The sequence below is a fragment of the Rhincodon typus genome, chromosome 8 (genome assembly GCF_021869965.1).
Source record: "Rhincodon typus isolate 14 chromosome 8, sRhiTyp1.1, whole genome shotgun sequence".
NCBI classification, from domain to species: domain Eukaryota; kingdom Metazoa; phylum Chordata; class Chondrichthyes; order Orectolobiformes; family Rhincodontidae; genus Rhincodon; species Rhincodon typus.
Genome location: NC_063339.1, coordinates 15587844 through 15607714, shown reverse-complemented (window position 1 = coordinate 15607714; position 19871 = coordinate 15587844). Strand labels below are relative to the sequence as shown.

General features: G+C 42.8%; 1 protein-coding gene across 3 annotated transcripts in view; it reads left to right on the top strand.

The window, feature by feature from the left end:
• fbln5 (fibulin 5) overlaps window positions 1–19871 on the top strand; it is a 78651-nt gene that overhangs the window by 8329 nt on the left and 50451 nt on the right. For 2 of the 3 annotated variants that reach the window (XM_020531498.2, XM_048600151.1), the window contains 3 exons: window positions 2876–2957; window positions 5494–5542; window positions 6907–7173. In XM_020531498.2, the coding sequence (XP_020387087.1) occupies window positions 2877–2957; window positions 5494–5542; window positions 6907–7173 (397 nt within the window). In that variant the 5' untranslated portion in view covers window position 2876. The remainder of the gene's footprint in view (window positions 1–2875; window positions 2958–5493; window positions 5543–6906; window positions 7174–19871) is intronic. The other variant, XM_020531502.2, reaches the window with a different exon arrangement.

The window sequence follows — 19871 nt, the reverse complement described above, 5'->3', positions numbered from 1 at the left end:
TTAATTATTCTTGCTCAAGATTGCCTGCTGGCTTTTTCTATCCTCATCCTAAACTATATGATGCAATGATCACTGTCTCCTCAGCATTGCCGACTAACACTTGATCCACTTGGCCCACCCCATTTCCAAGAACCAGGTCAAAGAGGGTATTGTTCCTTTTTATAGAAGGTATATATTACTGTGGAAAAGTTTCCTGCATGCAATCTGGAAACACTTGCCCTGCTCCACCCCAATGCCCAATGTCTCAGTCTACATTCAGGTAGTTAAAGTCCCCCATTATGACTAGCCTATGATATTTACAACCCCCTGCAGTTTTGTTCTGCATCCTTCCCATTGTCAGTGGTCTGTAGACTAGATTGAACAATGTAATTGTTCCTTGACTCTTGTCAATTTGATTCTGTCCTTGAACTCTCTGGGACATCCTTTTTCTCCAGCACTGCAATGCTCTCATTAACCAACAGCGACACCTCTCCTCCTTTCCATCCTTTCCTATCTTCCTGAACACTTTGTACCCAGGAATATTTAACACTGAGTGTTGCCTCTCCTTGAGCCACGTACCTGTTATCACCACAGCATCATATTTTCACATGGAAATCTGTGCCTGTAGCTTCACAGCCTTATTTACTATAGTCTGTGCATTTGTATACATGCAGAGTTATCTTAATATAGACTTCCATATTATCTCCTTTATTCGGACTTCACCTCTTGACTTTTTATTTTCTATACTAGTCTCTCTAAGTATTCTGAGCATCATGGTATTCCTCTCTAGTATTCTCTCTTGGTTCTCACACCCCTGCCAAGTCGATTTAAAACCCACTCAATAGCACTGGCAAAACACCCCATAAGGAACTCAGTCCCAGCTCTATTCAGGTACAACCCAGTCATCTGTATAGGTACCATCTTGCCTAGTGCCGAACCCAGTCCCATTGTCCCAGGAATCTAAAGCCCTTCCTCCTGAATCTCCTTTCCAGCCACACACTCATCTGTCTTATCCTCTTATGTGTGTACTCACTTGCATGTGGCACTGGGAGAAATCCAGAGACTACTCGGGTTATGATCCTACTTATAAATTTTCTGATTGCAGGATCATTCCCCCTTTCCTCCTTAAGCCATTGGCACGGATGTGGACTACATGTCTGGCTGTTTATCCTCCTAGGGGAGAATGTCCTGCAGCTGCCATGTGACGTCCTTTACTGTGACACCAGAGAGGCAATATACCATCCAGGAGTCACGTCTACTTCCACAGAGATGCTAGAACTAATCAATCCCCCATCACTATGTCTCCTTCTTTCTTCTTTCTTCTTTCCCACCCCTTTCCTATATAGCCAAGCTGGTCAGGATGCCACAAACTTGGCTCTGACTACACTCCCTTGAGGAATAACTGTCATAACCAGATTTCAAAATGGAAAACCAATTTATGTTTGGGACCCAAGGCGACTCCTGCACTAACTGCCTTTGTTTCTTGGATTGCCCGGAAGTCATCTATTCCATTTCTGAGGTGTGACAACCTCTCTGACTGGGCTACCAATGAACTGCTCCATCTCATGCCTCAGTAACTGCTGATTGAGTTCTGAAACGTAGAGCTCACATTTTTGCATTTTTATATTTCAAGTAAAGTCAGTTCTTCAAAAATAATATACTTTTCTAATTTACAGCAATTTAAACTTCAGGATAGAAACCGGTCAGTTTCTTACACACTAGTGACTTTACTGTTTGTCACTGCTTATTTTTCTTTTCACTTTCCTTTCAAATTCAATGTGGGCTGGTTATGAGAAGATGATTTATATACCTCTCAGCTACCCAGTCCCAAGTTAAGTGTTGTAATCTTTGAGCATTGGTGCCCCTTTGTAGTCTCCCGCTCTGAGCTGCTTCCTCACAGATGTTACTGTTACTGAATGGGATGTTTAAGGTAGCGAATGGGATGCCAATCAAGAAGGCTGTTTTGTCCTGGATGTCAGTGAGTGTTGTTGGAGTTGTAGATGAGCAGGTAAGTGGGGAGTATTCCATCACGCTTATGTCTGTCGAAGATGAATAGACTTTCAGGAATCAAGAAATGAGCTACATGCTGCAGAATTCCCAGCCTCTGACCTGGTCTTAGAACATAGAACAGTACAGCACAGTACAGGCCCTTCGTAAATATAGTATGCGTATGGCTGGTCCGGTTAAGTGTCTGGTCAAAGGTAACCCCCAGGATGTCAATTATGGGAGATTAAGCAGTGGTAATGCTGTTGAATGTCATAGGTAGCTGATTAAATTTTCTCTTTTTCACGATAGTCATTGCTCATCACCTGTGGTACTAAAGTGGTTCAGGGTTTGAAAATGTATTTCAAGGCAAGGTAACCTTTGTCACAGAGGAGCATATGTCTGCTTTTTTTTAGAGGGAGGTGAATGATGGTAGTTTAACCTGAGGGTCACCATCCTTCACTTGAAGGGTGAGGTTGTGAAGATGTTACGTTCATGGTGGCTTCAGTTAGTGTGAGAATTGAACTCAGACTGTTAGTATCACACTGCATTACAAGTCAGCAGCCCAGTCAACTGAGCTAACCAACCTCCCAACAAAATACATTAGGTCATAAAGTGAATGGAACTGCATAAATATACTACTTTATTGTCCTAAGCTTGGAAACTGGAACATCAGAACAGAAAATGGTCTTCAGTATTCATACACTAAGCAGTTATGTATCTGAACCTATTCTCTAAATCTTATAAAATTTTGATTCCATGTGATACCTAGCATTTTTGATTTTGGAGTCTATTGAAAGCAGTGTTTGTTTTGTTGGTGGGTTGTTTGTGTAAATATGTGTATGGTAGGAAGGAATGAATGGTGGAATCATTATTCACTGTCTATTGTTCACCTTTCCTTTCTTGGTTGCAGGATGTTGACCATACTGCTACTGATGGTGCTGCTGATCAGAGTTGGATGGGCTCAGGAGATTGATTCAGCTGTATCATTTACGGTAATTACCACAGATTCTTAACCAAGGGAAAAAGAATGAAGGGGTGACCTTGTCCTATTGATATGAGGTCCAATGTAATTGACCTGAGTCAAACCAAAATATGTCAATGTTTGAAAGAATACAAGTTTGGAAGTGGGCAATGGCATTCATGGTCACTTTAAGAACTGGTATGTTAGGTATGGCTGTGGTCAGAGATGGGAAGAGTGATGTGGTCAGAGATATGATCGATGCTAGTGGTCAGAACAGAGGTGGTAGGCTGAAGCGGTTGGGGGGACGGGGGTGCGGGGGTGAGTGCATGATTGAGGTGTTAGAACTAGGCGAGGAAGAGAGATATGCTCCTTTCTTTTAAGACCCCATTCAATTGGCAGCAACAAATATTTTTAATTTTTTTTAAGTAGCTTTCACACTTCAATTAAACTTTGCTAACTAGATCACAAATAAAGCAGGCCCAATTCTAAAGTTTTCTTGAAGGAAAGTGAATGGTGTTTGATGATCTATTAAACCCAAGAAGTATAAGCAAATGTGACATCAGGCACAAAAATATACATTACAGGTAGAAAGCTTAGAAGCGATGGGGGAGGGGAGTCAAGTACAGACAGTGCGGAAGAGGCAATTGAAACCTAATGTTTATAGAGTCCTACAGTCATAAGATTGAAAGTTGAATTCCAACTCTGCAGCTGTTGCCCTGTTTCTTGAGTAGCGACGAGGTTTGCCGATATCCTTGATTGCTTTGGAGTGGCATGGTGGCTCAGTGGTTAGCACTGCTGCCTCACAGCACTGGGAACCAAGGTTCAATTTCAGCCTTGGGTGACTGTGTGGAGCTTGCACATTCTCCCCAAGTCTGCTTGGGTTTGCTCCAGTTTTGTCCCACAGTCCAAAGGTGTGCAGGTTACGTGGGTTGACCATGCTAAGTTGCCCATAGTGTCCAGTGATGTGTAGGAAAGGTGGATTAGCCCCGGGAAATGCAGGATTATGGGGATGGGGTGAGTCTGGGTGGGATGCTCTTCAGATGATCGGTGTGGACTTGTTGGGCCCAATGGCCTGTTTCCACAGTGTAGGGATTCTATTCTAAACGGTTGTTGCATCAAGGTTGTTCTTTCATCAGACATTGACTTTTTTAGTTTGACGAGAGAGACAGGCAGAGAGAGAGAGTTTGTCTTCCTGTTCTTCCTTACAAATGTCTATTTGTATATTCTGGAAACTGCTCAATAGTTTTCCAAGCTGAACACACCACGGACAACTTTTCAACTTAATGTGTAACTTCCAGAATGGTATGAATTTACAAGGTGATACTGATTTGAGTTTTGGTGTCATTTATAACAATGTTACTTTCAACTTGATCCTCATTTATTGATCCTTTCACAAGCTTGTCTCCACCAAGCTTGCCAATCTCCCATACTCAAAAGTAGGCAAGCAGATCAAGACTGGAAAGTACTACTCTCTTACAAAAGGGAAATGAATTGCAATTATATAGAAATATCTAATCTTTGTAAGGCTCATTAAAGGGCCATCAGAATATCCGTACACAATCAACAGACAATTGCTCAATTGGATTGAAAAGCAACACTGAAGTGTAGGATTTATAAATGCTGGAATTAACCTTACTCACGCACACTGGTGCACATGCATTTAACAAATGCCCTCCCCATTTGCAAGAAATGGGTTCATGGATGCCTAGAAAATAGTCTATACATAACATAGTTCAGGTACTAAATGTTCATTTGTGATCAACACATGTAGTAACTTCTACCTTTAAGATTTAATTGGTGTCTGTTAGAGTTGTGAAGGAGAAATATTGACAAATGAGAAGCATTGTGCTTTTTATTGAGGGGAGCACTGCTTCAGCTCTGCCCATAGGGAAAATCCCTGAATGTCCCAACTATTATGCATTTTTGTTCTCCTGTTTGTATTTCCATTTTATTAGCTGTATGCAGTAAGTGGACTTGCTAAGATGCTGATAATAGTTATTGAAATCCTGAAGGACCATGTTTTTGCATCAAGGAGGACGCACAATTCTTTTAAAAATGAAAAATTACCACAGATGAAATTAAACCCCTAAATGCAAATCTGCATCAGAGTTTTAGTAATAATTTATGGGGACTTGGGAGTAAAGAGGATGACTTGAATAAAAGTTGGCTGGTGAATGCAACAATCAGCAAATGAATATCCACTGCTTATTTTGATGCATGTTTTAAATGAATGACATGAAATAAATAGGATTGTTTTCACTGGAAGGGCTGAGAGGAGACCTGATAGAGGTCTACAAAATTATGACAGGCATAGATAGGGTGGATAGTCGGAGGCTTTTTCCCAGGGTTGAAGTTTCAATTACAAGGGGATTGGTCTGGATTGTTACATGAATGGGGAGGCAATAGAGGGATACGGACCGAAAAAGGGCAGAAGGTTTGTTTTTTTTTAGTTTAGTCAGGGCATGATGATCAGCACATGCTTGGAAGGCCGAAGGGCCTGTTCCTGTGCTGTACTTCTCTTTTGCTCTTTTGTTCTAAAAGAATTGTTTTGTGGTGTTTATTTCCAGCAGTGTTCTGATGGATATCGTTTGGACCGTTCAACTGGACAATGCAGAGGTGAGACTTCTAGGCTATATGTCTTATGACATATTGTGAACATTCCTCTCACATGTTGAATTATATTGATGCAAAGTGATTGTTGTTTTCTTTTAAGCTATCACTTTGGGCAAAGATCCAATCAATGGGGTGAATGATCGATCATTTTTCCTTGGATTTATTGGTTGAAAGATATTATAATGCCATTGGGTGTCTGTCTGGAGTTTGCACATTCTTCCCTCGTCTGCATGATTTTCCTCCGGGTGCTCCGGTTTCCTCTCGCTGTCCAAAGATGTGCAGGTTAGGTGGATTGGCCACAATAAAGTTGCCCTGTAGTATCTAGGTTGGTGAGTCATGGTAAATGCGGGGTCATGGAGATATGGTTAAGGGGGTGCCAGGACCGGGTGGGATGCTCTTTGGAGGGTCAGTGCAGGTCTGATGGACTGAATGGCCCCTTTCCACACTGTAGAGATTCTATGATTCTGTGATTTCATGATCTTAAGATGCCCCAAAGTTTTTTGCAACCAATGAAGTACATTCGAAGTGTAGTTAGCACTGTAAAATAGACAAGTAGAGTAACACTCCACAATGGGAAATAAGATTTATAAACAGATATTCTGTTTTAGTGACAAAAACAAAGTTGCTGGAAAAGCTCAGCAGGTCTGGCAGCATCTGTGAAGGAGAAAACAGAGTTAACGTTTCGGGTCCGGTGACCCTTCCTCAGAACTGATAGTGGCTGGGGAAATGTCAGTTTATATGCAGAAAATAGGGAGGTGGGTGGGGTAGGGAATAAATGACAGGATAGAGCCCAAAGAGAGAGAAAGACACTTGGACACACAAAGGAGTTGCTAACGATGCTGAAGCTTTTCCAGCAACTTTGTTTTTGTTCCTGATTTACAGCATCCGCAGTTCTTTCGGTTTTAATTTAGAATCATCAATTTTTGACTGAGAGGTGAAATTGCTGTCACAGAACCAGCACAGGGCTAATACTTTGAGCAGGGGGAATGTTGACCAGCTCGTAAGCCAACTGTTCTTCCACATAGTGTCGTAGAATTTTTAACCTCCATCTGAATCTGAAAAAGTGACCGTGATTTATCATTCCAACCAAAAGGTGGCACTCTGACAGTGCAACACCTCCATATATGTGTGATGGTGCTGCTAAGGTCTTCCAATGTATCACAACATCTCACAAACCATGGCAGTGGCCTGGTCCATTAATCATTTTACCTGTTAAGAGGGAGAGAAGAAGAAGAGAGAGATCTTATTGTGCCAACCACTCAGTGACTCAATAAAGCTAAGTGGCTGATAAGGGGAAGGAAATCATTAAACAAGGTGATGAAGGTAACATGACTGATCAATTGTTCTTTTTCTTTAAATTTCCGCAGATATTAATGAGTGCCAAACCATCCCGGATGCCTGTAAAGGGGACATGAGATGCATCAATCACAATGGAGGATACTTGTGCTTGCCAAGGACTGCTGCACTCGTCCTGGCAAATGGACCATCTAATCCCACATACCCTGCATCTTCATCGACAGGGCGTTCTGAAACTTCAGTCTACCAACCAGCCTCAATACCCAGGTATCCTATTCCACCGAGATCTCTGGTCTGTCGTTTTGGCTACACCCTGGATGAGAATAACAACTGTGTGGGTATGTTGCTCCTTTAGTTACTAAGGGCTACAAAAATGAACTTGCTCATTGCTCCCATCTTGATCTATCCTATTTGTTAAATCTGGAAAAAATGTATTTTTTTAAAACTTTTTTTAGCACCCTGTATAGAACAGGCAAGAATAATACACAAGAACTTAATACAAAATCAATGATCTGATATATACTTATGTAAAAATTGTGCAATCTTTTTACCTCATGATGCAGGGAGAGGATAAAAATGAAGATATCCGAGTATCTGATGAGCTGGAGATTAGGTGGATTTAAAATGAATTAAATGACCCTTTTTGGCACTGATTGTCCTCTGTTCCAAAAATCTTTGAAGATATATTTTAAGACCGGCACTGCTCCTGAGCACACCTTTACTGCACTTGCCAATAGCCAGTGAGGTCTGATGGTTTAGATTAGTTGTATAGCCACGGGACTCTATCTGTTACTGTCTCAGCTCCCGGGCTTGCATTGGAAGTGTGCCAAGAGACAGTTCTCCCTCTGCTAGCAAACTGCACCTTAAATGTGCCATTCCTGTCTGGTGCCTTTGCGTGCTCAGATGAAAATCTCCCATTTGGACACTTTGGCCATGATGGCAAGTGAATGAACCGGGACAATGTTGAATGGGACAAGGAAAGTTCATGCAGTCAAAGCAGAAAGTGAGTTGAGGACTGATATCAGGAAAATACTTTTCCAGCAGAGAATAATTAATACCTGGGATGGTTTTCGTTGTGGAACAGCAGAGACAAATGTCTCCAGTGGTATTTCATTGGCCTTTAGAATCTGTGATAATAGATAATAGAATTTCTGCCTTAATTAATTGGTTCATAGGTCATCCCGTAACTCGTTTTCAGCTGTTGACACTTTACTCGTACCATTTGACACTTTTGATCACTTGCAAAGACTTGTTATTCAGCCTGTCGACACTCCACTCACACTGTTTGTACTTATCCATTGACACCATTGACCTGGAATTATCCTTCCATTATCCCTCCGCCTATAAATTCTGTGCCTGTGTACTTCTTGCCACTTCACCTGATGAAGAAGCTCCAAAAGCTTACAATTTCAAATAAACCTGTTGGACTATAACCTGGTGATGTGAGATATCTGACTTTGTCCACCCCAGTACAACACTGGCACCTCCACATAATAGGGAAGGAAACCAGGGTTTCTCTGGAAGAATGTAAAACAGACCATATTTATTTGTTGTGTGTACCTACACATTAATGGTTATAAGACAAAATCATTTTAACTAATTATTTAGCTGATACTGTTGAGTTGCTTTCTTGAATACAACGGAGTGGCTTGCTGGGCCACATCAGAGGGCATCTAAAAGTCAATGATATTGCTGTAGATCTGAGGCCTCTTTTAGGCCATCTGAGATAAGGTCAACAGATTTCCATCTCCAAAGGACGTTAGTGAACTGTATGGGCTTTTAATGATAATCCAGTGGTTCCATAGTAAGTATTACTGATACAGTTTATTCAGATTTATCTAACTAACCAAATTCAAACTCCATAGCTGGTGAGATTTTAAACCTGATGCCTTAATCTGATTATGAATCCAAGCCTCTGGATTGCTATTCCATTCATATAACTTACACAATACAGTACTCCCAATGAGACTGTACACTATTGGTCAAATGTAGTTTTAAAGCATTTCTGTTGGTGTGGGTTAAATTTACATATAGGCCAGCTGGGTGTGCATGGAAGGTTTCTTTCCCTAGAAGATACCAGCAAAACAATTGGGTTCTGTACACTTCAATACTCCTGTACTTTACCAGACTGTATCAGGAATTAGGGAAAGCTGAAATTGATTTAAGCGCCTTGTTTATATTTCCTGTTTGCTCGTGGCACAATGACTGTTAGCAAACTGTTTGTTGCTTACACATGATTTCTTCCAGCGAGTATGAAGGAAAAGCAGCTGTTTTAGTGATTTGATATTCAATTATGGAACAAAAATAGCTGCACAGAAATTTTGTTTCTGTCACATTGATTAACGCAGCCGATGGTACTTAAATACTCAACGTTAATTGCCATTCCTAAGGGAAGACCTTCTTCTTTACTTGTTTGTTTGATACAACTGAATAGCTTGCGAAGTGCTTTCACAGGGCATTGGGGTCAGCCACATTGAAGTAGAATGGGAGTGGCATGTGGACTTGTCTTGGATGTGAGGTGATCTTTGTTAAAGGGCATTAGGTCATTTTTTACAATCCAAAAGCTTCATGATCACGTATACATTTACCGTCATTGTTTTTCAAGATAATTTCTAAAACTGAATCCAACTTTCCAACTGAAGGTAAGTGAAATTGTAGCTGTTATTTATGCAGCTCTATATTCCATTCTTACTTGATTTTCACACTTTTGTCAAGCCACTGTTGTAACTGTGATTGAGAAAAGAATGTAGCATCAGATAAGCTGGAAGGAAACTTCAGTTATGTAGATGGATTGAAGAAGTTGGGACTGTTTTCCTTGAGAAGAGAAAGTTGAGAGAAGATTTGATAGACATATTCAAAATTGTGAGGTATCTGGACAGTGTAGATAAGGGAAGAAAACTGTTGATGGAAGGTTAGGGAACAAGAGGACACAGATTTCAGTTAATTTCCAGCAAAAAAACAAAGGAGATACGAGGAAACATATTGTCACTCAATGAATGGTTATGACCTGCGATACACTGCTTGAGAACATGATGGAGATTGACTCAACTGAAGCATTCAAGAGTGAGTTGGATTGTTGTCTGCAAAAGAAGAAAGTGCAGAGCAATAGGAAGATGATGGACAAGGGACCTGAGGTGATTCGTTCATTCAGAGAACCAGCACCACTATGAAGGAACGAATAGTCTCTTTATGTGCACTGTAATTCTTTGATTCTATTTTACCTGATTTTGTATTCTCAAAACTGATTGAACAACTTCCATATGGAACTTAGAGGATTAATTATGCTGCCAAAACTGTTTCACTTTTCATTTGTTGATGGCCATCTAGTGAATCTAACAAATTTGCTTCAAACTTGTCCTCCACCCCATCCCACACACCTCACCTCACCTCACCTCACCTGTGAACGTGGTATTTACAGGGCTTGGGAAGTAGTGGATATAACAGCTTTTAGTTCCTGGTAAATGTTGTAAACAATAATAAAGACAGGCTGTGCATTCACATACAGTAATATTGTTCATAACCCTTAGATCATCCTAAGGCAATGAAGTACTTCTAAGTTTTCCGTATTGTAATGTGTAAAATCGAAGCAAAGCAGCCAATTTATACAACAGTAAGCTCCGAAAACCAACATTATGACAATGATCAGATAATGTATTTATAGTGATGGCGTTTGAGATGTAAATGTAGGTCAGAACACCAGAAGGCAAAACATATCTACATGTGTCGGTGTTTTTATTTTTGATATGCTATTACAGTGACAAATTCAAAGCTTGGTCTTGGTAATTTTGGTCAACTGTTTAGTTTTCTTCCTTTGAAGATTCTCAGGACATTAGGGTGCATGCATGCCAGGTCACAAAAGAAGCAAATCTTGTCCATGAGGGATATCCTTAGGAGATATGGTCTTGCTATGGGTCCTGGAAAGGTTGGTGGCTTCTCAAGGGCAATTAGGGACAGGAAATAAATTCTAACCCAGCTAGTGATGGCCACATCCTATGAATGGATGAAAACAAAATGTAATGACTGTTTCAGAGACTGTCAGAGGAATATGAGTTAAAAATGTGCTACAGCCAATGTATACTTACAGTATAGGGTTTGACTTATAAAGAAAGGCTAGATAGCTGGGACTTTTTTTTTACTGGAGAGTAGAAGGTTGAAAGGTGACCTTACAGGAGTTCATAAAATAATGAGGGGTACAGATAGGGTTAATGGCAGTTGTCTTTTCCCGAGGATGGAGAATTTCAAGATTCAGGGGCACATTTTTAAGGTGAGAGGAGACAGATTTTAAAAAAGACATTAGGGCACATTGTTTTTGTACACAAAGGATGGTCTGCATGTGGAATGAGGAATTGCCTGAGGAATTGGTGAATGTGGGTACAAATACAATGTATAAAAGACATTTGGATAAGTACATGAAAAGGAAAGGTTTATAGAACATAGAACATAGAACATTTCAGCGCAGTACAGGCCCTTCGGCCCTCAATGTTGCGCCGACCTGTGAAACCAATCTGAAGCCCATCTAACCTAAACTATTCCATTATCATCCATATGTTTATCCAATGACCATTTAAATGCCCTTAAAGTTGGCGAGTCTACTACTTTTGCAGGCAGGGCATTCCACGCCCTTACTGCTCTCGGAGTAAAGAACCTACCTCTGACATCTGTCCTAGATCTATCACCCCAGAATTTAAAGCTATGTCCCCTCGTGCTAGCCATCACTATCCGAGGAAAAAGGCTCCCACTGTCCACCCTGTCTAATCCTCTGATCATCTTGTATGTCTCTATCAAGTCACCTCTTAACCTTCTTCTCTCTAACGAAAACAGCCTCAAGACCCTCAGCCTTTCCTCATAAGACCTTCCCTCCATATCAGGCAACATCCTGGTAAATCTCCTCTGCACCCTTTCCAATGCTTCCACATCCTTCCTATAATGCGGTGACCAGAACTGTACGCAATACTCCAAGTGCGGCTGCACCAGAGTTTTGTACAGCTGCAACATGACCTCATGGCTCCGAAACTCAATCTCTCTACCAATAAAACCTAACACACCGTACGCCTTCTTAACAATGCTATCAACCTGGGTGGCAACTTTCAGTGATCTATGCACATGGACACCGAGATCTCTCTGCTCATCCACACTACCAAGAATCTTACCATTAGCCCAGTACTCTGTATTCCTGTTACTCCTTCCAAAGTGAATCACCTCACACTTTTCCACATTAAACTCCATTTGCCACCTCTCAGCCCAGCTCTGCAGCTTATCTATGTCCCTCTGTAACCTGCAACATCCTTCCGCACTATCCACAACTCCACCGACTTTGGTGTCATCCGCAAATTTACTAACCCATCCTTCTACACCCTCATCCAGGTCATTTATAAAAATGACAAACAGCAGTGGCCCCAAAACAGATCCTTGTGGTACACCACTAGTAACTGAACTCCAGGATGAACATTTCCCATCAACCACCACCCTCTGTCTTCTTACAGCTAGCCAATTTCTGATCCAAACCGCTAAATCACCCTCAATCCCATGCCTCCGTATTTTCTGCAATAGCCTACCATGGGGAACCTTATCAAACGCTTTACTGAAATCCATATACACCACATCAACCGCTTTACCCTCATCCACCTGTTTGGTCACCTTCTCAAAGAACTCAATAAGGTTTGTGAGGCACGACCTACCCTTCACAAAACAGTGTTGACTATCCCTAAACAAGTTACTCCTTTCTAGATGATTATAAATCCTATCTCTTATAATCCTTTCCAACACTTTACCCACAACCGAAGTAAGGCTCACTGGTCTATAATTACCAGGGTTGTCTCTACTCCCCTTCTTGAACAAGGGGACAACATTTGCTAGTCTCCAGTCTTCTGGCACTATTCCTGAAGACAATGATGACATAAAGATCAAAGCCAAAGGCTCTGCAATCTCCTCTCTAGCTTCCCAGAGAATCCTAGGATAAATCCCATCCGGCCCAGGGGACTTGTCTATTTTCACACCTTCCAGAATTGCTAACACCTCCTCCTTATGAACCTCAATCCCGTCTAGTCTAATAGCCTGTATCTCAGTATTCTCCTCGACAACATTGTCTTTTTCCTGTGTGAATACTGACGAAAAATATTCATTTAGCACCTCTCCTATCTCTTCGGACTCCACGCACAACTTCCCACTACTGTCCTTGACCGGCCCTAATCTTACTGTAGTCATTCTTTTATTCCTGACATACCTATAGAAAGGTTTAGGGTTTTCCTTGATCCTACCTGCTAAAGACTTCTCATGTCCCCTCCTGGCTCTTCTTAGCTCTCTCTTTAGGTCCTTCCTGGCTAACTTGTAACTCTCAAGCGCCCTAACTGAGCCTTCACGCCTCATCTCTACATAAGCCTCCTTCTTCCTCTTGACAAGAGATTCAACTTCTTTAGTAAACCACGATTCCCTCGACCACTTCCTCCCTGCCTGACAGGTACATACTTCTCAAGAACACGCAGTAGCTGTTCCTTGAACAAGCTCCAAATTTCAATTGTGCCCTGCCCCTGCAGTTTCCTTCTCCATCCTATGCATCCTAAATCTTGCCTCATCGTCTCATAATTGCCTTTCCCCCAGCTATAACTCTTGTCCTGCGGTATATACCTATCCCTTTCCATCGCTAAAGTAAACGTAACCGAATTGTGGTCACTATCACCAAAGTGCTCACCTACCTCCAAATCTAACACCTGGCCTGGTTCATTACCCAGTACCAAATCCAATGTGGCCTTGCCTCTTGCTGGCCTATCTACATACTGTGTCAGGAAACCCTCCTGCACACATTGGACAAAAACTGACCCATCTAAAGTACTCGAACTATAGCGTTTCCAGTCAATATTTGGAAAGTTAAAGTCCCCCATAACAACTACCCTGTTACTTTCGCTCCTATCCAGAATCATCTTTGCAATCTTTTCCTCTACATCTCTGGAACTTTTCAGAGGCCTATAGAAAACTCCCAACAGGATGACCTCTCCTTTCCTGGTTTTAACCTCAGCCCATACTACCTTAGTAGACGAGTTCTCATCAAACGTCCTTTCTGCCACCGTAATACTGTCCTTGACTAACAATGCCACACCTCCCCCTCTTTGACCACCTTCCCTGATCTTACTGAAACATCAAAACCCCGGAACCTGCAACAACCATTCCTGTCCCTGCTCTATCCATGTCTCCGAAATGGCCACAACATCGAAGTCCCAGGTACCAACCCATGCTGCAAGTTCACCCACCTTATTCCGGATGCTCCTGGCATTGAAGTAGACACACATCAAACCACCTTCCTGCCTGCCAGTACACTCCTGCGACCTTGAAACCTTATTTATGACCTCACTACTCTCAACCTCCTGTACACTGGAGCTACAATTCAGGTTCCCATCCCCCTGCTGAATTAGTTTAAACCCTCCCGAAGAGCATTAGCAAATTTCCCCTCCAGGATATTGGTACCCCTCTGGTTCAGGTGTAGGCCATCCGGTTTGTCGAGGTTCAACCTACCCCAGAATGAGCCCCAATTATCCAGGCATCTGAATCCCTCCCTCCTGCATCATCCCTGTAGCCACGTGTTCAACTGCTCTCTCTCCCTATTCCTCGCCTCGCTAGCACATGGCACGGGCAACAAACCAGAGATAACAACTCTGTTTGTTCTAGATCTAAGCTTCCATCCTAGCTCCTTGAATTTCTGCCTTACGTCCCCACCCCTTTTCCTGCCTATGTTGTTGGTGCCTATGTGGACCACGACTTGGGGCTGCTCCCCCTCCCCCTTAAGGATCCCGAAAACACGATCCGAGACATCACGGACCCTGGCACCTGGGAGGCAACACACCAACCGCGAGTCTCTCTCGTTCCCACAGAACCTCCTATCTGTCCCCCTAACTATGGAGTCCCCAATGACTAATGCTCTCCTCCTCTCCCCACTTCCCTTCTGAGCAACAGGGACAGACTCTGTGCCAGAGACCTGTACCCCATGGCTTACCCCTGGTAAGTCGTCTCCCCCAACAGTATCCAAAACGGTATACTTGTTTTTGAGGGGAATGGCCACAGGGGATCCCTGCACTGTCTGCCTGTTCCCTTTCCGTCCCCTGACTGTAACCCATCTACTTTTTTCCTGTACCTGAGGTGTGACTACCTCCCTGTAACTCCTCTCAATTACCCCCTCAGCCTCCCGAATACTCCGAAGTTCATCCAGCTCCAGCTCCAGTTCCCTAACATGGTTTCCGAGGAGCTGGAGTTGGGTGCACTTCCCGCAGATGAAGTCAATGGGGATACTAGTGGTGACCCTTACCTCCCAAATTCTACAGGAGGAGCATACAACTGCCCTAACATCCATTCCCACTGTTCTGAATTCCCAAACAGACAAATAAAAGAAAACTAGCAGCCTTACCAAATCAGCGCTCAGAACCTTTTTCTTTTGGTTCGAGGAGGAGGATGGGTGGGAGACACTACCTAGGTAGTGTTTCGGGTAAAGCAACCGCCCAAATATATTACCTCACTTACTCCAAAAATGGAGTCACGCGAGGTGAGACTTTTATAATCAAAAAGCTTACCTTCCCAGGCTGCCCTCGCGCTTCCTCCCTGACTCCTGCCGCTGAAACAACTGAAAGGCCGCAGTCTCGCGAGGTAAGACTTTTATCATCGAAAAGCTTACAACTGAAAGGTTTAGAGGGATATGGGCCAGGAGCAGACAGGTGGGACTAGTTTAGTTTGGGATTATGTTTGGCACTGACTGGTTTGACTGAAGGGTCTGTTTCTGTGCTGTATGGTTCTATGACTATAGCTTTCAAATCTGTGCTGTTTATTATAACTGATGATTTGTTGGTGTAAATTCACTGGGAAGGCTGTTGTGTCTTTAATAGTCCTTAATAGGGGTAGATCTCCTGAACAGCCAGGTGTGTTTTAATATATGAAAATATTAAATGCTAAGAATTCTGCCACAATAAGACTATCTTGCTGTATTCAGTGCAGCTTAATAGGTGTGTAACCCATTGAGTATGTATAACTGGTTTTGTCCAAGATAAGCAGAACGTTTACACTCTGTAGCTAGCAAGTTGAAATCCATGTTATGCAATTGTTGCCTTTTGGATGATGTTTTTATTTATTCTGGGTTGGCCTGGTAGCATTTCTCAACCAACAACTTGTTGATTTGAAGATAACGTATTGGTACATGAATGTTATTTGGCCAGATAAATGTGAAAATATTCTTGTCACACTGATCATGAAAAAGTATCCTTGTATCTAAGATGGTGGTCTTTACTAAATTCTCTGAAGGTACACAAGATAGAATATATAATACTTGAGTTATTATTGGCCACCTTGTCCTGAGACGTGTGAATCAATTAAATTTAAAGAGTAACGTAGATTGACATTATGCCCAATACCTCCTGAGAGAGTGTGTGGGAGCATTCAGAGTTCACTAATGCATAACAATTAAGGCACAAAAATAAACACAATATCAGAGAATAAAATGTTACTGTTGCAATCGCCTCACTATCAAATTCCCATAGAATGGGCAGATACAGATTGGGATGAGGCTGAAATCACACTGTGATATGTTGGCTGACTGGTTGATACTGCACTGTTGTAGAGTAATAAATTAGGCTTAAAATGGTCATGCTTTAAGGTAATTAATTCACTTTACATTTCAAATGTCCCTGATTTCTCATTTTGTTTGGAGTTTAGCCATGAGAAGAAGAAAGGTGCCATCACAAAGCAATTTCTTTATGCTCTCAAGATCATTGTAGATTGAGTTTGTGGATCTTCTCGTTAGCTGCCCACAGGTAGTTTTTTGGTTCAGTGAGTGTGAGATTAAATGGTTGTTATAAACAAAATGTCATTGGAGCATCTCAATATTATCCCATTCAATAGTTTCAATTTGAGGAGTTATTAATTACATTGAAGCTCGATTCATGGGTGACAAATGAGGCATTGTGTGCCCTTCGGGAACATTGGTAAGACTATTACACAGCACTATCCACATCTGAAAGAATGAAGGCAATTTATAGGTCTACATTCTGTATGACTGGGTAGATGTGAGGGTAACGTAGGTAGATCTTGACGGTGTATAACAGATGACTGCGAGTTCCCAGCCTTTGATATTCCATCACCTTTTCAATTACATTGATTTCCTTCGAAATAGGCTAATTGTGAGAAATGATAAGAAGGTGCTGACTTGCAATTTTTACGCTGCTTTAAAACTCTATTTGTCCTTTGAAACCTGAGCACTGTATTTTAATTCATTCAACAATCTAACTTTTTTTGTGTAGGAAAGGCTGGCCACAAATTAGCACATATGGGTTCTGGTTAGGTTATGTTGAACTTGCTGTAAAGGCGCCAGCAAGGCTAAAGCAGTGTGCCTTCTGCCAACTTGCAGGACTAACGTCACTGTATAAATGGCAATATGGAGCTCCATCAATTACTAAACCTGTCTGCAAAGAAATAAATCTTGGCCTAGAAATTCTGCTGTTCTGAACTGGCAGAGACCACAATTCCTGATTAGTGATTAACATTTTCGATAGTGGCTTCACAACCATCTTATTCAATATGGCAGCTGGAGAATATCCAGCTGGAAATGTGCACCCTGCCTGTGAAATTGGAGGCCAACAGATCTATTTCCATCCAAGTGATTAGATTTCCATGTCCTTTATCCTTCTACAACAGTCCAGAATAACAAAACACTTTTCGTAACACACTAATGACAGCAGGTAAATATTCAGGCCCGGACAAAATTTGTCCCAAGTTGTTGAAGGGGAAGGCAGGAAATAGCAGGGGTGTCGGCAGTAATTTTCAATTCCTCCCTGGCCACAGAAGAGGTGTTAGAGGACAGCTGACATACTATTATTCAAGAAGGGTGAAAGGGATAAACCTGGAAACTATACGTCAGTCAGTCTAAACTTGGTGTTGGGGTAACTATTTGAAGGAATGCTGAGGGGCAGAATTAATCTGAACTTGGAGAGGCAAGGATTAATCAAGAATGGTCAGTATGGTTTTTTTTTAGGGGAAGGTCATGTCTGATGAACTGGATTGAATTTTTTGAAGAGGAGTACAAGCTGTGTTAATGAAGGCAATGCATTTGACATGGTCCACCTGGACTTCAGCAAGACTTTTGATAAGGTCTGTTATATAGCAAGATAGTCTTATTGTGGCAGAATTCTTAGCACTTAATATTTTCATATATCAATATACACCTGGCTGTTGAGGAGATCTAAACCTATTAAGGACTATCAAAAACAGAACAGCCTTCCCAGTGAATTTGCACCAACAAATCATCAGTTATAATAAACAGCACAGATTTGAAAGCTATAGTCATAGAACCATACAGCACAGAAACAGACCCTTCAGTCAAACAGTGCATGGGAGACTGATGGTGAAGGTAAGAGCCCATGGGATCTGAGGAAATTTGGCTAATTGGATCCAGAATTGGCTGAGTGGCAGAAAGCAGAGGGTATTGTTGAGGGGTGTTTTTTGTGACAGGAAGCCTGTGTCCACTGGGGTGCGTGCCACAGGGATCAGTGTTGGGGCCCTTGCTATTTGTGGTTTATATAAAAGTTTGAGACTTGAACTAAAAGGATATGAAAATTGGTGGGTGATAAATAGTGAGAATAGCCTTAGATTACAAAAGGATATAGGTGGGTTGATCAGTGGCAATTAGAATTCAACCTGGACTAATGCGAGGTGGTGCAATTGGGGCAGGCCACACAAGGCAAGGGAGTACATGATGAATGGTAGGACCACGGCAAGTAACGAATATCGGAGGGACCTTAGTGTGCATGTGCAGCAGTTCCTTAAGGTAGTGGGACAGTAGAGAAAGTGGTTGAGAAGGCATATTGGATACTTGTCCTTGATAGTAAGAACTGCAGATGCTGGAGAATCCGAGACAACAAGGTGTAGAGCTGGATGAACACAGCAGGCAAAGCAGCATCATAGGAGCAGAAAGGCTGATGTTTCGGGCCTAGACCCTTCATCAGAAATGGGGGAGGGGAAGAGGGTTCTGAAATAAATAGGGAGAAAGGGGGAGGTGGATAGAAGATGGATAGAGGAGATGATAGGTGGAGAGGAAACAGACAGGTCGAAGAGGCGGGGATGGAGCCAGTAAAGGTGAGTGTAGGTGGGGAGTTAGGGAGGGGATAGGTCAGTCCAGGGAGGACGGACAGGTCAAGGGGGCGGGATGAGGTTAGTAGGTAGGAGATGGGGATGCGGCTTGAGGTGGGAGGAAAGGATAGGTGGGAGGAAGAACAGGTTAGGGAAGCGGGGACGAGCTGGACTGGTTTTGGGATGCGTTAGGGGGAGGGGAGATTTTGAAGCTTGTGAAATCCACATTGATACCATTGGGCTGCAGGGTTCCCAAGCGGAATATGAGTTGCTGTTCCTGCAACCTTCGGGTAGCATCGTTGTGGCACTGCAGGAGGCCTAGGATGGACAAGCCCACCGACTCGACAGCTACCTAGAATACACCTCCTCCCACCCACCTTCCTGCAAAAATGCCATCCCCTATTCCCAATTCCTTCGCCTCCGCCGCATCTGCTCCCAGAATGAGGCATTCCACTCCCGTACATCTCAGTTGTCCTCGTTTGTCAAGGACCGCAACTTCCCCCGCTCAGTGGTCGAGAACGCCCTCAACCGTGTCTCCCACATTTCCCGCAACTCATCCCTCACACCTCGTCCCCACAATAAGAGCCAAAAAAGAATTCCCCCTCGTCCTCACGTACCACCCCACCAACCTCCGGATCCAATGCATCATCCTCCGACACTTCCGCCATCTGCAATCCGACCCCACCACCAAAGACATCTTTCCCTCCCCATCCTTATCTGCTTTCCGGAGGGACCACTCTCTCCGTGACTCCCTTGTCCACTCCACAGTCCCCTCCAGCCCCACCACACCCGGCACTTCTCCCTGCAACCGCAGGAAGTGCTACACCTGCCCCCATACCTCCCCCCTCACCCCCATCCCAGGCCCCAAGAAGACTTTCCACATCAAGCAGATGTTCACCTGCACATCTGCCAATGTGGTATACTGCATCCGCTGTACCCG